The sequence below is a fragment of the Leopardus geoffroyi genome, chromosome E3 (assembly GCF_018350155.1).
Source record: "Leopardus geoffroyi isolate Oge1 chromosome E3, O.geoffroyi_Oge1_pat1.0, whole genome shotgun sequence".
Taxonomy (NCBI): Eukaryota; Metazoa; Chordata; class Mammalia; order Carnivora; family Felidae; genus Leopardus; species Leopardus geoffroyi.
The window spans coordinates 6835736-6851906 of NC_059340.1; the positions used below are offsets into that span (position 1 = coordinate 6835736).

The 16171-nt window shown below is 39.8% G+C and overlaps 1 protein-coding gene across 1 annotated transcript in view; it reads left to right on the forward strand.

Moving 5' to 3' along the window:
* The window catches only part of LOC123589194 (cytochrome P450 3A12-like), a 35868-nt gene extending 22860 nt beyond the window's left edge, over positions 1 to 13008 (forward strand). The window contains exons 8-13 of the mRNA XM_045460943.1: positions 111 to 238; positions 1298 to 1364; positions 4549 to 4709; positions 6108 to 6334; positions 8534 to 8696; positions 12478 to 13008. Coding sequence (XP_045316899.1) covers positions 111 to 238; positions 1298 to 1364; positions 4549 to 4709; positions 6108 to 6334; positions 8534 to 8696; positions 12478 to 12573 — 842 coding nt within the window. The 3' untranslated portion in view covers positions 12574 to 13008. The remainder of the gene's footprint in view (positions 1 to 110; positions 239 to 1297; positions 1365 to 4548; positions 4710 to 6107; positions 6335 to 8533; positions 8697 to 12477) is intronic.
* Positions 13009 to 16171: the final 3163 nt, after the last annotated feature.

Sequence of the window (16171 nt, forward strand, 5' to 3'; positions counted from 1 at the left end):
TTCAATGACTCCTGGTGTCTTTTACTCCTCTGATTAGAAGAGCAAATTATAATTGCTCCAGGTAAATTTTGCATTTTCACTGTGCTTTCCATTGTTCTTTTTCCTTACAGTACTCTTCCCATTCCTTGCCCCAATTTTTGAACTATTAAATATCTGGATGTTTCCAAAAAAAGTTACTGATTTTTTCACAAAATCTGTAAAAAGGATGAAGGAAAGTCGCCTCAAAGATAAACAAAAGGTAAATCCAGTGGTGGTTACATGTGGATGTTCACTTTTGATCTTTTATTGAGTTGTGTACATCTCATGTGTGTACTTCTATGTATGTTTTTATGGTAGGTAGAGCACTGTAGGGTTTAGAGCAGGAGAGTTCTAACATTTTAGAATTAAAAAGGTGGAAGTTAAGGAAGGAGACAAGAAAATGAGTCAGAGAAAGAATGTTTAAAATTTAATAATAAGCATGGCAACTAGTATGTCACTGCACAAAATTTGGTGAGAGAAAAACTACCACTTCACTTCAATAAATTGTCGAAGCATAAAAATTACTGTGTAAAAATAATTTTCTGTATTGTAATTTTTCCAGATCTTACGTTGGCAAAGAATGCCTTCAATTCTAAGCCTCTTGTTTTACACATTCTCTAGTGGAATGTCCTGTTAGGCACTTGGTGGAGTATAGTCTGTGTTAAACTTGAGCTTGCCATTGTCTGGAGTGGGCAGGAGTCTTCTCTGGGCACTAAGGCTGCAAGATGGCTAAGCCAGTTTTGCCTCATGAGGTCTGGTGGCCAGAAAAGAATGTGTGCTGCACAGGGAAACAGGGCTGGGTACCCCAGGATGTCACTGAAGATTGTGCAGAGTTCTGAGAGGGTGGGGCACTGGAAGATGCTGACACACAGCTGCTCATTGACACTGCAGGGGTCAGGGGATTGATCTTTGTGACCATTCACTAAGAATTAAGGCCAGAGTTAAAAAGGACTGGAATCATGGACTTTCTCTGGAGCAAGCAGGCATGGCAAGAGAGGGAGCAGGCAATTCTTTGGCCAGGAAGCTGTAGTCAAAAGCCAGAAAGGCTGAAGGCAGAAAAGCAGTGAGACACAGTAGCTGGATTCCTGTCAGGTAAGCATCCTGTTCTCCAAGTTTGTAGCTGGATGTTTTTGTTTAGTGATGACTCTGACAAAACTAGTGAGACCTTTGTGCATAAAGGGGCCATATTCTCAGGAAAGAAGTTAAGTCCTAAACCCCTGACTTAATTCTGACTTCACAAGTGACTTTTTGTCATTGAAACTTCTCTTTCTGCTTCCAGCACCGAGTGGATTTGCTCCAGCTGATGATTAACTCCCAGAATTCCAAAGAAACAGACACCCATAAAGGTAAGCAAGGAGAGTTTCAGAGAACCAGTGATGGGAGACCCAGAGGCAGGGTTGGTTCTGAGATGTGCAGGAAGGTTTTTAGCAAGTGGAATTCTGCAAATTGAAGAACAACACATGTTTAGATAGAAACGGAGCAGAAGCACTGTTTTCAGAAGCCCACAGCCTCAGGTTTGTTCAGAGCCTGTTGGCAATGATAGACTAAGCAGTCAGTTGTCTGCCACAGGGGAGCTTGTTTCCAATGTGAATCCTGTGGCTTACTCCAGACCCACTGAATCAGAACCTCTGTCTGGAAATTCACATCAAGGCTTCATCACACCAAGGAGGCACATGGCCCCATTGTTGGTGACCTTCACTTAGGACACCTGGTTAAAGTTGTGTTCACTGGCATAATATACTTGTAAAGTTTTATTTTCCCCTTCATAATTAATAAATAACTGGTGCAGGAAGACTTTGCAACTGTGTAAATACTGTGGGTTTTTTTTTCAAAGTTTAACTTATTACCTATCGTATCCATGGATGGCATTTGACTGAAACCATTAATACTATGATGGTTTCAGGATGGTGAATTTCTAAATACAACCTTTCTTCTATATTTATGAGTTAATGTTCCATTGTTAGGGAGCTATTAATCTCTCATGAATTAATTTATTTATATATGTCAGTATGATCTCATATATAACTAAATCTCTTACATCATTTTAATTTAGATCCTCAATTCTCTCACATTTGTCATCTGGAAGGCCTTTCAAGTGGGCTTCTGTGTATTATTTTTATTCTTTCTTCTTTTTAAGGCTTTCAATAGAGTTTATTTTTTATAGCAGTTTTAGGTTCACTAAAATTGAGTGAAAAACACAGAGATTTCCCATATTCCTGTGCTCTACCTACAGACAGCATCCCACATTATCAAAATCGCTCACAATGTGGTGTGTGTATATATTATTTATTGTGTGTATATATTTATTATAATCAATGTCCCTACAATGACACATTATTGCCACCCCAAATCCTTGGCTTACATTACAGTTCACTCTTGGTGTTGTCCATTCTATAGGTTTTAACAAATGTATAATGATGTCTATTCACCTTTACAGTATTCTGTATCCTTTTCCCATATCATTTTCTGAGAATTTCCTTGCATTCTGGTGTGAGACATTCCAGGTTTATCTTTTGTTTCCCCTTATGAGTGTTGGAATCAGCGATTTCCCCATGAATCTGTTTCCTATTAGTGAGAAATGGTATTTAGAAATACAAATCTGGGGTCTAGGAGTGTTCATTGCTACTAGGGTTTCTTTGCTTCTATTTTCTCTCAGAAGACCAAGATAAGAACATGAAATATATTTATACAGGAGTGTTAAATGTAAGTATGTCTATATCTATCCATAGCCATTGATGTAATTATGTTCTATATATCTGAAAGAAAAAAGGAGTCTTGATTTGTAGTTGTTTCTATGACAGAAATATTCCCATTGTGTTTAATTTCAAGCTATCTCTGGTTTGACAAAAATCTCACAAAATTCTTGAATATTTAGCCATAGATTTTGGAGAAAAATGATGGTTTATTCCATCATACCACAAAAAAAATATATCCTATATCTATATCTACCATCTATCTATCATCTATCTAATATATATATGTGTGTGTGTGTACAAATATATATATATATTATATTATATTATATTATATTATATTATATTATATTATGTCTGTCTATCTATCTAGTCCTACTGCTTTTTGTGATGAAGGAAATATTCTATATATTCCCAGTTCAGTACAGAACTACTATACACATGTGGTTATTGAGAACTTGACATGTGGCTAGAGTCACTGAAGAACTGAATTTTATATTGTATTTAATTTAGTTAATTAAGATTTAAGTATAAATAGTCACATCTGGCAAGTAGCTATTGTATTTGAAAGCACAACTCTAAACTTTGATTATCATGGGGTTCATGGTAATTGAGGGGAAGAATTTGATAGTTGAATTTATCCACAGTAGCATCATAGAAAGTATGACTGGGAAATCAGAACTCTGTAGACCTTTCTTATACTCGTTTTGTATTGCTCTTAGTTGTGAGTTATCTATTTGTGGCAGGTACCATGTTAATTTCAGTGCTCTAAGTATCTAATGGTCTTAACACAGTGCTGATCAAAGAAATTAAAGCCTGACCATGCTGAGTTTCTGCCAGGAGAAAATCAAAAGGGAGGCCAACATATATTCAGAGTGGGACCATTTTCTCAGGAAGGTTACAATCAGGCCATGAGTGAATAAGCATTGCTAATTCCACTTACTGGATTCTGTTTATATTTCATGCTAGCCATTGTCCTTCTATCGATCATTGTTTCTCTTGCTGTTTTAATGTGGTTGATTAGGCTAGCATCAGACACAACTCTTCTAGCTTTTTGTCTGTGTTGTAGTTTCTGTATATATCTGAGATCATCCACTTGAAGAATGTACCCCAGGTCTTCTATTAGCTGAGACCTCTCAAAGTTGTAATCCAGGCTTCTCAATCTAGGTTGTGTGCAAAACTCCCCACATCTTGTGAAGCTCAAATGTTGATTTGACAGTTCTAGGGTGAGGTTTGAGATTCTATATTTATAATAAGCTCCCAGATGCTGCAACTGCTGCTGGTCCATGGACCACACTTTGAGTAGCAAGTTTATCTGTACCCCAACATTGTTCTCTTAAGTCTTCACTAGTATGTTAAGATGAAAGATCATTTAATTTTCCTGACTAGCCTTAGCATTGCAAACTCTCCCAAAAAAATTTACATTGTATTTTAGCTGGAAGAATTTAAATTTTCATGGGGAACAGTGCTATCTCATGTTACTTATGGCTGAAGTACTTTTATGATTCTCCAGTGAACAAACTGATAACACTGTGTACATTAGACAGAAATGTCATCTTATGAAACTACCCACCTGTGGTGGTGGGGAGGGTGGCATAATCAGAAACAGAAGGCTAAGAATAGTATATACCTTGGGAATAAACAGATCAAGATAACTTATGGCTCTTTCTGGCTCTGGAAGATAGACATTAGGGTGGAAACCCTTCAGAGTTTGATTCCAAATTGCTTTTATATTTTACTCCTGAGGGGTTTGAGAGTTTCAGATGGATTTCTCATCATCTACTATGATGTTTTACATTTGCCTGGTGTAGCTAAAATGCATTTCCTCTCCTTTTAGGTCTGTCTGATCTAGAGCTTGTGGCCCAATCTATTATATTTATTTTTGCTGGCTATGAGCCCACCAGCACTTCTCTTTCCTTCCTTGTGTATGAATTGGCCACTCACCCTGATATCCAGCAGAAACTGCAGGAGGAGATTGATGCAACTTTCCCCGATAAGGTGAGCGGGTCATACCTGCAAAGGGAATAAGGATGGGCTTGGATATGCCTCAGTGACAGATTAGCCCTCTAATCTAGTGGGTTTTCATAGCAAAGGTTCACTTCTAACTCACATTCCCATATCCAACATAGGTCTTAGTAGAGGATGGGAGTGAGTCTCTGCTCCATATAGGTACTTGGGAATACAGGGCATCGAGGCTCCACTTTTAATACCTGTATTAGTTGGAACTTCATGTTGGCTGTGGAACAGGAACTAGAGTTGTATACCTGCTTTTCAAATGTTTGGCCCTGAACTGACATACATCTCCTCAGTTCACAGTCCATTTGCAAGTTGTTTCCCATAGGTTCACATAGGCTGGGAAATATGGGGGTCTACATGGATATTGGATAAGTAGTGAGTGTCTCTACTACATGCCCTAAGAAGTGTCATCTCAAATTATCTCCATGTCACAAGGCAGGAAACTTAGCTATGGAGAGACAACATAACTTTCTTACAGTATCACTAGTGTTAAAGAAGCCAGGCTAGGAGCCAGGGTGCCTGGGTTCTGATTGAACTCTTAGTCTCTCCAATGTTGGCTCTTAAATATAACACCAAGAGATAGGTACATATTGCCCATGCTGTCTCAGATCTCTTCCCAAGCTGGAATTCCCTCTTTGTGAAGAGACCTGGCCTCTGGGGCTGGAGTGGCTTATTTGGTGAATAGTGAAATCCTGAAGGGACAATTAGAAGACCCTTATAGTGGCAGAGAATGGGGCTGAGAGTAGGGTTCTTATCCCCTTTACAACGGTCCCTACAACTGAAGTTGTTTGTCAACAATTGGTAGCATCCAATCCTACCTACCTCTTGCCATTTTGGGTTGAAAGGAACTGGTGTCTCCCCAAATTATTTATGGTTTTTATATAATATAGTGTCTCTCTCCACATATTGTATATATATTTGAAGAACTAGGAAGCAGGATATTTCCAGTAGAAAAGTTTATGTGGCTAGGGTATTTTTTTCTGTTGCATATTCTCCTTCCTTGGTACAGATGTGTCACCTTATTTTGAAAGAAAGAGTGACTTCAACATTTTTCACTTAAGAGTAAGGGTCATCATATATCAGTCACCTTTGTTCACATGAGGGAAAAAACCACACATAGCTATGGGAAGGATTTCCTGTTTAGGAACAAGTCCTGTTTAGGGGAATGTCCCAATGTTCTCCCCTAGTCATTACTGTTGTATACATATCAGGGGCCATTGAGCAGGTCAAAGGACATGGTAGACATTGAAATGCTCATAAATAGTCTTTACCAAAATACATGTTTCTTAGGGATTCCTAACAGTTCAGTAGTATTGCATAGACTGAGTTGAATGTTGATTCCAAATCTCAATTTATCAAAATCTGTTTCTTTCCTTCTAGGCACCTCCCACTTATGATGCCATTGTACAGATGGAGTATCTTGACATGGTGTTGAATGAAGCTGTCAGATTATATCCAATCGCTGGTAGACTTGAGAGGGTCTGTAAGAGAGATGTGGAAATCAGTGGTGTGTTCATTCCCAAAGGGACATTGGTGATGGTGCCAACCTTTATTCTTCACCGGGACCTGGATCTCTGGCCAGAGCCTGAGGAATTCTGTCCTGAAAGGTATGGGGAACCCTGAAAAAAAGATCCCACCCTCATATAGGAAGATATTATGATATTTCTTTGTATAGATGACAAATATCTGATTGTTCAGTTGTTTATTTCTATATCTTTTTATATTTAGAAGTATTTTTCTAATTATAAAATGATTATTGTTGTCAAAATTTTACAGATTGTAGTTGAGAGAAAAAGAAACTTAATGTCATCATCAGTACAGTATGTCAAGATTATTAATAATGATATGTTACATCTTTGTGGACATTTTCCATGCATATATAGATTACTTAAAGTTAGAATGGCATTATATTTTTTGATTACTTAATGTAACAGTAAACTATAATCAGTAAATTCTATGTGATTTGTGTTTATGATTATATGCATATATCATAATTTATTTAACCAATATCTTATTTAAGAAAATGGGACTTTTTTCTTTAAGTTTTTCTGTCCTCCCCACATCCTTACATTTACTCCCCATATCCTTACATTCCATGTTTATAAACCTTGGCCACCATTTCCACTAGCCCTAGTGGGAAAGGAGAGGCTGTGGAGCTGAGAGTCCTCATCCCTGGCAGGAGGAGCAACCTCATGAGCATGGGGGCGTACACAAATCCTGTGATTTCTGTGGCTGCAGTCCTGTGCCTCTCTTGGTATCTGGGGTTAGTCCAAAGCAAAGTCATCTGCTCTATAGCTATCTGAGACATCCTTCTTGAAGGGTCTTGAACTTTCTCTCTGGGAATCCAGAGCATAGTCTGGCTTTGGGCACAGCTTGAATTCTGTAAAGAGCTGCTGCTTTCCTGTTTATTGTATTGGTGAGAAAAAATTTGGAGTACATTTGTCGGTATCTAGACTTTTAGCTCTGACTCTAAGCTCCCTGATGGCAGGGTCCTTGTCTTGTTGTATGGTGTTCTAGTGCTAGCATTGTGTCTATACATACTACTTGCTGAAAGAAGTCAGAATCAACCAAGTTGTCTGTTTTCTGGACCAAGAGAACTGGTGGTTCCCACAAGCTCAGAAGTCCCCAGTGCTGTATTTTCTGAAACAGAAAACAGACTCCTGGTTCTTCTCTGTGATTCATTCAGCAATGAGAGGAAGTGCTTACCTCTGTGTGTCGAGGACTATGCCAGGCAGCACCAAGTCCACATATTAAAATGTCTATTATGGAGAATTTTTGACACACGCACAAGCATATTTTGTAGATGCATGTCTATGAAATACTCTTAATGCATTTATGTGTGCCCATCATCTGTCCAACACCACTAACCTGTATCAGCTGCCCCATCCACAGGCCATAACAATTCCTCATCTTATGCCCATATCTCTGTAAGACACACCATCTCATTCCAGAACGTTGTCCATTTTTTTAAAAATGCTTGTTTATTTTTGAGAAAGAGAGCAGGAGGGGGGCATAGGGAGAGAAAGAGAATCCCAAGCAAGTCTGCACGGTCAGCAGAAAACCTGATGTGGGGCTCGAACTCATGAACCCTGAGATCATAACTTGAGCCAAAATCAAGAGTTGAACGGTTAACTGACTGAGCCCCAAATATTTTGTCCATATTTTGAACACTTTTAAAAAATATCTACTGATGATGTCATTATCACTTTCTGCAAATCTATATTTTTCCTTAATAGGAAGCCTCATGTAACAGACAGAGAAGAATTCAGTGATTACACATATCTGTCAGTGTGATTATAGTGAGCAGCAGCGTGTGCTCATGTAAATCTTCTGACAGGCTGTTCTGTCGAAGTGGCTGGGGGGATCCTAGTGGGGAGGGGAGGGAAGAGAAGAGAAAAATCACAATGTAAATCACGGGAGACATTTCTTCTGCTTCCTTCTTGAGCATTTGACCACAGTAAGTCAATGGAGGTAGGAATCTACCTTTTCTTCAGTCAGGCTCATTTCCTGCTTGCCTTTCAGGGTGTGAACATCTCCCCACCCTGACTGTAATTCTAGTGTTTAAGATAACCCTTCCTTTTAACAACATTCATCTCATCTCCTCAATAAGACTGACCACTCCCACAGGGTAAGGGGAATGCAGAGAATCTGTAGCTTACAGTTGTCACCGCAGAATAAGCATGGCAGGATTTCAGTGACCAGCCCCCAAGAGTGTCCTGTGTAGTCCCGGTTGAGAACCCCACACATGTGGCTCTTGTGGTTTTAATGTTTCACTAACTTGTTTCCAACTTGATTTGTGGAACCAGGTTCAGCAAGAAGAACAAGGATAGTATAAATCCTTATATATACCTACCTTTTGGAACTGGACCCCGAAACTGCATTGGCATGAGGTTCGCGATTATGAACATGAAACTTGCCCTTGTCAAACTCCTGCAGAACTTCTCCTTCAAGCCTTGTAAAGAAACACAGGTCAGACAGAGAACTTTCTGCATAAAGAATGTTTTACTGGTTTTTTTTAAACTAAGAGATACAGAAAGGATGTGTGTGCGTGCACACGCGTACACGTGTGTGTGTGTGTGTGTGTGTGTGTGTGTGTGTGTATAGGCTCCTTTGTCCCTAATTTGTTCTGTTGGTCATCTCTATTTGGATTCATCTGTGACTTTTAAGTTTCCTTCAGCTCTGAGTGCCACGTCTATGGGTTATTAACACTCAAACATAAGGGCCATCTAGAGTCAGTGCAGTTAGTGTGATATGATTATGCACAGACCTTTGACTTGAGCAATGTGGTTTTTTTTGCGCTATTTTATTTTTTATTATTTATTTATTTTAAAATTTACATCCAAGTTAGTTAGCATATAGTGCAATAATGATTTCAGGAGTAGAATCCAGTGATTTACCCTTTATGTACACGCCCCCCACCCCCCAGTGCTTATCCCAACAAGTGTCTTCCTTAATGTCCCTTACCCATTTAGCCCATCCCCCCACCCACAACCCCTCCAGGAATTCTCAGTTTGTTCTCTATATTTAAGAATCTCTCACGTTTTGTCCCCTTCCCTGTTTTTATATTATTTTTGCTTCCCTTACCTTATGTTAATCTGTTTTGTATCTTAAATTCCACATATGAATGAAGTCATATGATATTTGCCTTTCTGTGACTAATTTTGCTTAGCATAATACCCAGAACTTGAGCAATGTTTTATTTATTTTTTTATTTTTATTTTTTGGTGAATAAATCTTTATTTTTTTTCTTTTTTTTTCAATATATGAAATTTATTGTCAGATTGGTTTCCATACAACACCCAGTGCTCATCCCAAAAGGTGCCCTCCTCACTACCCATCACCCACCCTCCCCTCCCTCCCACCCCCCATCAACCCTCAGTTTGTTCTCAGTTTTTAAGAGTCTCTTATGCTTTGGCTCTCTCCCACTCTAACCTCTTTTTTTTTTCCTTCCCCTCCCCCATGGGTTTCTGTTAAGTTTCTCAGGACCCACATAAGAGTGAAAACATATGGTATCTGTCTTTCTCTGTATGGCTTATTTCACTTAGCATCACACTCTCCAGTTCCATCCACGTTGCTACAAAGGGCCATATTTCATTCTTTCTCGTTGCCACGTAGTATTCCATTGTGTGTATAAACCACAATTTCTTTATCCATTCATCAGTTGATGGACATTTAGGCTCTTTCCACAATTTGGCTATTGTTGAGAGTGCTGCTATAAACATTGGGGTACAAGGGCCCCTATGCATCAGTACTCCAGTATCCCTTGGGTAAATTCCTAGCAGTGTTATTGCTGGGTCATAGGGTAGGTCTATTTTTAATTTTTTGAGGAACCTCCACACTGTTTTCCAGAGTGGCTGCACCAATTTGCATTCCCACCAACAGTGCAAGAGAGTTCCCATTTCTCCACATCCTCGCCAGCATCTATAGTCTCCTGATTTGTTCATTTTGGCCACTCTGACTGGCGTGAGGTGATATCTGAGTGTGGTTTTGCTTTGTATTTCCCTGATGAGGAGCGACGTTGAGCATCTTTTCATGTGCCTGTTGGCCATCCGGATGTCTTCTTTAGAGAAGTGTCTATTCATGTTTTCTGCCCATTTCTTTAGTGGGTTATTTGTTTTTCGGGTGTGGAGTTTGGTGAGCTCTTTATAGATTTTGGATACTAGTCCTTTGTCTGATATGTCATTTGCAAATATCTTTTCCCATTCTGTTGGTTGCCTTTTAGTTTTATTGGTTGTTTCCTTTGCTGTGCAGAAGCTTTTTATCTTCATAAGGTCCCAGTAGTTCATTTTTGCTTTTAATTCACTTGCCTTTGGGGATGTGTCAAGTAAGAAATTGCTACGACAGAGGTCAGAGAGGTCTTTTCCTGCTTTCTCCTTTAGGGTTTTGATGGTTTCCTGTCTCACATTCAGGTCCTTTATCCATTTTGAGTTTATTTTTGTGAATGGTGTAAGAAAGTGGTCTAGTTTCAATCTTCTGCATGTTGCTGTCCAGTTCTCCCAGCACCATTTGGTAAAGAGACTGTCTTTTTTCCATTGGATATTCTTTCCTGCTTTGTCAAAGATGAGTTGGCCATACGTTTGTGGGTCTAGTTCTGGGGTTTCTATTCTATTCCATTTGTCTATGTGTCTGTTTTTGTGCCAATACCATGCTGTCTTGATGATGACAGCTTTGTAGTAGAGGCTAAAGTCTGGGATTGTGATGCCTCCTGCTTTGGTCTTCTTCTTCAAAATTCCTTTAGCTATTCGGGGCCTTATGTGGTTCCATATGAATTTTAGGATTGCTTGTTCTAGCTTCGAGAAGAATGCTGGTGCAATTTTGATTGGGATTGCATTGAATGTGTAGATAGCTTTGGGTAGTGTTGACATTTTGACAATATTTATTCTTCCAATCCATGAGCACGGAATGTTTTTCCATTTCCTTGTATCCTCTTCAATTTCCTTCATAAGCTTTTTATAGTTTTCAGCATACAGATCTTTTACATCTTTGGTCAGGTTTATTCCTAGGTATTTTATGCTTCTTGGTGCAATTGTGAATGGGATCAGTTTCTTTATTTGTCTTCTGTTGCTTCATTGTTAGTGTATAAGAATGCAACTGATTTCTGTACATTGATTTTTGTATCCTGCAACTTTGCTGAATTCATGTATCAGTTCTAGCAGACTTTTGGTGGAGTCTATCGGATTTTCCATGTATAATATCATGTCATCTGCAAAAAGTGAAAGCTTGACTTCATCTTTGCCAATTTTGATGCCTTTCATTTCCTTTTGTTGTCTGATTGCTGATGCTAGCACTTCCAACACTATGTTCAACAACAGCGCTGAGAGTGGACATCCCTGTCGTGTTCCTGATCTCAGGGAAAATCGAGCGATGTTTTAAACTTCTTTCAAGTCCACTGAAAGAAGGGAACATGTAGTGCACAGTAATGATGTGCAGTGATGAACACAACATGACTTTTGAATGATGCTGTTCTCTACCACAACTTACAGATGCTCTCGTGACTGTGGTTCACAACCCCTCCTTGTACATTGCAATCAGTAGGTTCTTTTCACAATCCTGATGCCCAGGCCAAATCAGAAATTCTAACGTAATTCACCCAGAGTGGGCTTTAAAAGTGCCCTCATTGATTCTCATGTGCAAGCGAGGTTGAGAATCAATGGTGGGAAGCAAGTCTGCCAGATGTGAAGGACTCCCATGGTCCAGACCATCCTGGCTACTTGGCACCACATTCCATGAGCCCTGCCCCAGTCAAGCTTTGCTCCATTTATAGGCAATGGGGCCATCATGAATGGATATTCCTACTGGGAGAAGTGATAGGATATTTAGCATTGAGGATGGCCATACAATAAAATGTGTAATATCCATCGAAGATGATCTTGCAAACTCAACATACACAAAATTAACTGTATCACTTTTCAAATGGTTGCCATAATGGCTAAGAACCTGTTTTAAGTTTTAAATGCTCATCCTTTTACTTAAAATTTAAATCAAAAAAGAACACAAAACAACATGAGTTTGTGTCCAGCCTGGTACAGAGTAGACACTCAATAGATATTCTTTTGAGTGAATGATAGATGAATGTTTCCATACTCTGGTCTTGACAGCTTACAAAGTTTAAGGAATATGAGATATATTAATATAAAAGTAGTATTTATATGTTTAAACTCTTACTCTCCTTCATGTATCTTGCCTGCTTTGCTTCTATTGTCAGTAGGGCTTCATTTGTTGGTTTTCATATGATTTTTAACTTTTGCAGATCCCACTGAAATTAAATGCTCTAAGTATTATTCAACCAGAAAAACCCATTGTTCTCAAGGTTGAGCTGAGAGATGGGAGTGTGAATGGAGCTTGACTTTCCCTAAGGACTTCCCCTTTGTTCTTCAAGAACCTGTGTCCCAGAATACCAGAGGCCTCCATTTACTTTGTGACTACAACTCAGAAATGAAGATGGGCTTCATGAAGTACCTGTGTTGGATGACTAGAGATTCCATAGCTTTCTCAGTCTCTGTGTGGAGCATTATATCTTGTGGAGAGTAAAGGAGGTGACTAATAAGTGCCAGACATGTAAACTCAGCCTATCTGGCTCCCATAGACCACCCCCAGTTATACCATCTACTGCCCTAATCACTGATCAATAATAAAAATTTCTCAACAATTTTATCAACAAACTTTCATGAAACAAGAATTTTTGTAGTAGTTGTTTAGTGACATATCACATGTCTCATTTTCAGTATTCTATATTAAGTATGACACTGATCATGTCAATAAACATCTCTTTACAAAAGTATTAACTGATACCTTCTTGCACATACAGAGGGAATTGTACAACTGATGCGTAAGAGCCAGTGACTGAATGTTTTTCACCATCACAATCACTGAGTGGGTGGGATTGTTTAGAACTCCAACATAATATGTTAAGATAGGTGAGAGTCAATTGATCCACTGTGACTTTACCCACTGCTCATAAAGTATATTGAAAGTATATTCATAATTTAGTTCTACTGTTTTTAGAGCACATTTTTTTTAGAGCATTCAGTTGAGGTAATTAGTATTATTATTAGTTTTATTTTAATGTTTTTATCTCATCTGCCCTGATGTTCTGTTAGACAGGGAACATATTTTCTCTTCATGTTCCAGCCTCAGTTCTCAAATGTCCTGACACAATGAACATTGAACAAGAGATGGTTGATTGGTTAGTTGATTGGACAGAAAAGCTAAAATTATTTGTCCATTTCAGTTGGTATCAGAAACTACACAGGATTCTGCTTTTCCTTCCCTCCACACCCCACCCTTCTTTCCCTTCTCCACTCTCTTTTTTTTTTTTTAAGGTAATTTATTTATATTGAGAGAGAGAGAATGTATGCACAGGGGAGGGAGAGAGAGAGAGAGAGAGAGAGAGAGAGAGAGAGAGAGAGAGAAAGAGAATCCCAATCAGGCTCCAAGCTGTCAGTTCAGAGCCTGACACGCGGATTGATCTCACAAACCATGAGATCATGACCTGAGCCAAAATCAGGAGCTGGATGCTTAACTGACTGAGCCACCCAGTAGCCCCTCCCTCCTCTCTCTTCTCTTCCATTGCCTGTCCTTCCTGGATAACTCAGTCCTAAAGACAATAGGTGAAGAACAGCCAGATTGGCAGCCACACATTGGGCATCAGGGACAGAGAATGGAGGCACAGTGACTCCAAGACAGAGACAGAATAGCATAGGGAGGGTGTCCACATGAAGAAGCAGCCTTCCATGAGTGTGGAAGCCCAAGCTCAGTGAGAAGGGTGTCCACACAGAGGGATAGCCTAGTCCAAAGCCAGAGCCTAAATATGGTGTGGACAACCCAAGTAATATGAGGGGGGTATCCGTGAGTGTTAGGGATGGAATGGCTATTAGTTACATAAAGGGGAATTGATTAAGGGAGTAAATATATTAAGGATAAATAGAAGCCAGGTTTCTTACTGTTGGAGAGGAGAGTCACTGATGGAAAGGGAGAAAACCAGAATGAGATTATGTATTCAGAGATTGGAACTGAATGTATCAGTGAAAAATCCTGCTTTTCTAGGGAGATAGATGATAAGTAGATTGATATAAAGATAAATAGATGTGTGTGCCTGTATGAAAACACATATCTCCTACCTGTCTGACAGACAGTTCTTAGAAACAGTAACACTGTTAGAGCATTGAACACAATTTGTGCCCAGATCTTGGCTTATAAGCATCATTTTCCACTGAAAAGACTAGGGCTTTTCAGAGAAATGGCCAATTCCAGGCTGGGGGAGCACATGATGAGCCTGGAGCATCTTGTCCTGCCCAGTGATTGGGACATGTCCACAAGATAAGGAGCCAGCCTGAGGGGCTTCACCGACCAGTCAGGCACAATTTAGACATCAGGAAAGCTAACAATAGGAAGGGATTAAGATGCATTGAATAAAATAGGAAGACACAAGTACCCACAGGTGTAATAAATACAGGATTGATTACAATTGATGAGGACACTGATGTGTTTTCAAAGTACTACCGCTCAAACACCCATGAGTTGCCAGAAGGAAAGAGCAGGTCACAGAGCAGAGACCTGGTGAATGAGTGAGCATTATCAGGAACAGGAAGAAGTGATGACAGGTCACATGATAAGATGCATTAAGAAGAACTCAGTGTCACCTCTGGGATATTCTTGCCAAAGAGACAAACCTGAAAGAAATCCTAAAAAAAGTCAGACAAACCCAAATAGGAATATCTACTCCTAATCTGTACCTGGTGTGCAATCTTCAACAAAGTCAAGGTCATGAAAGTGACTTAGAAGAAGAAAAGAAGAAGGAGGAGGAGGAGGAGGGGGAAGATGAAGAGGAGAAGGAGGAGGAGGAGGAGAAACAAGCCCATATTGGAGTCACTTGCCTGCCAACCCCAACTCACAGTAAACCAAGACTAATAAGAGTTCAACCTATCCTAGGAAGGTGACCTTTTAACAGTCTGGCTGAAACTTCCTGACAGGCACTAGTGAGTCATGTGCAGGATAAAAACCTGTGGGTCCTTCCACCAGAGAAGGGGTCCTGTCCTGAAACAATTTTCCTTTCAAGCACTTCCTGCCCCACCCTCCTTCGTCTAAAACCCTGCATCTTGTACACCTCCTGGGAGCATCTATCTGCCTGTCAGGTGGATGCTACCAATTAATGAATTGCTTAATAAAACCAATGAGTTCTTCACCTTGACTAGCTGGAATTTTGCTTTCAAAAAAAGCCAGAGACACACTAAGGAAGTGTTCCAGACTGAACTACAGAGACTAAAGAGGGGTGACATGGAAAATCAATGCATGGGTTAGGTCCTTTGCTATAAAGGACATTATGGGAACAGTGGGCGAATTAAGGGTTCTAACAGTTACATGGCAGTAATGTGTCGGTGTCCATGCCCTGACTTTGATGGAGAATTTTTTGTAGGAATTACAGTAGATTATGAAATATCACGTCAGCATTTACTCTGAGATTGGTCAGGAACATAGTTCTTGAAACAGACTCTTCTGGAAGCTTGTGCTTGTTTTTAAGAACAGAGGGTCACAAAAACACCTTGGGCTACACAGCTCTCCCCCTCCCTTGCCTTAGTCTCACTTGTACACTTATTTAGTACAGGAGGCAGCATCACACAGTAATTAGGAGATGGGAAGCTCTGAAGCTGGAGTCTCTGGGGTTTGAATCCCAGCTCAGTCAGTTTGAGTCTTGACCAATCTATGGCTTTGGGTAAATGAGACAAAGGTGCCTCTTTGCATAACTGGGCCCACAGGGCTTGGGCCTTCCACCTCTAAAGACACTCATATGTGGGACCTTGAACTAATTACTTAACACCTTACTGTCTTGGTACTTAGTGCCTCAGAGTCTGTAAAACAGGAGGGTAATGCCAGTGCCTATCTGAAGTTATGATGGAATCAGATGATGTGTGTGTGTGAGGTACTTAGGACACAGACCAGGGAGC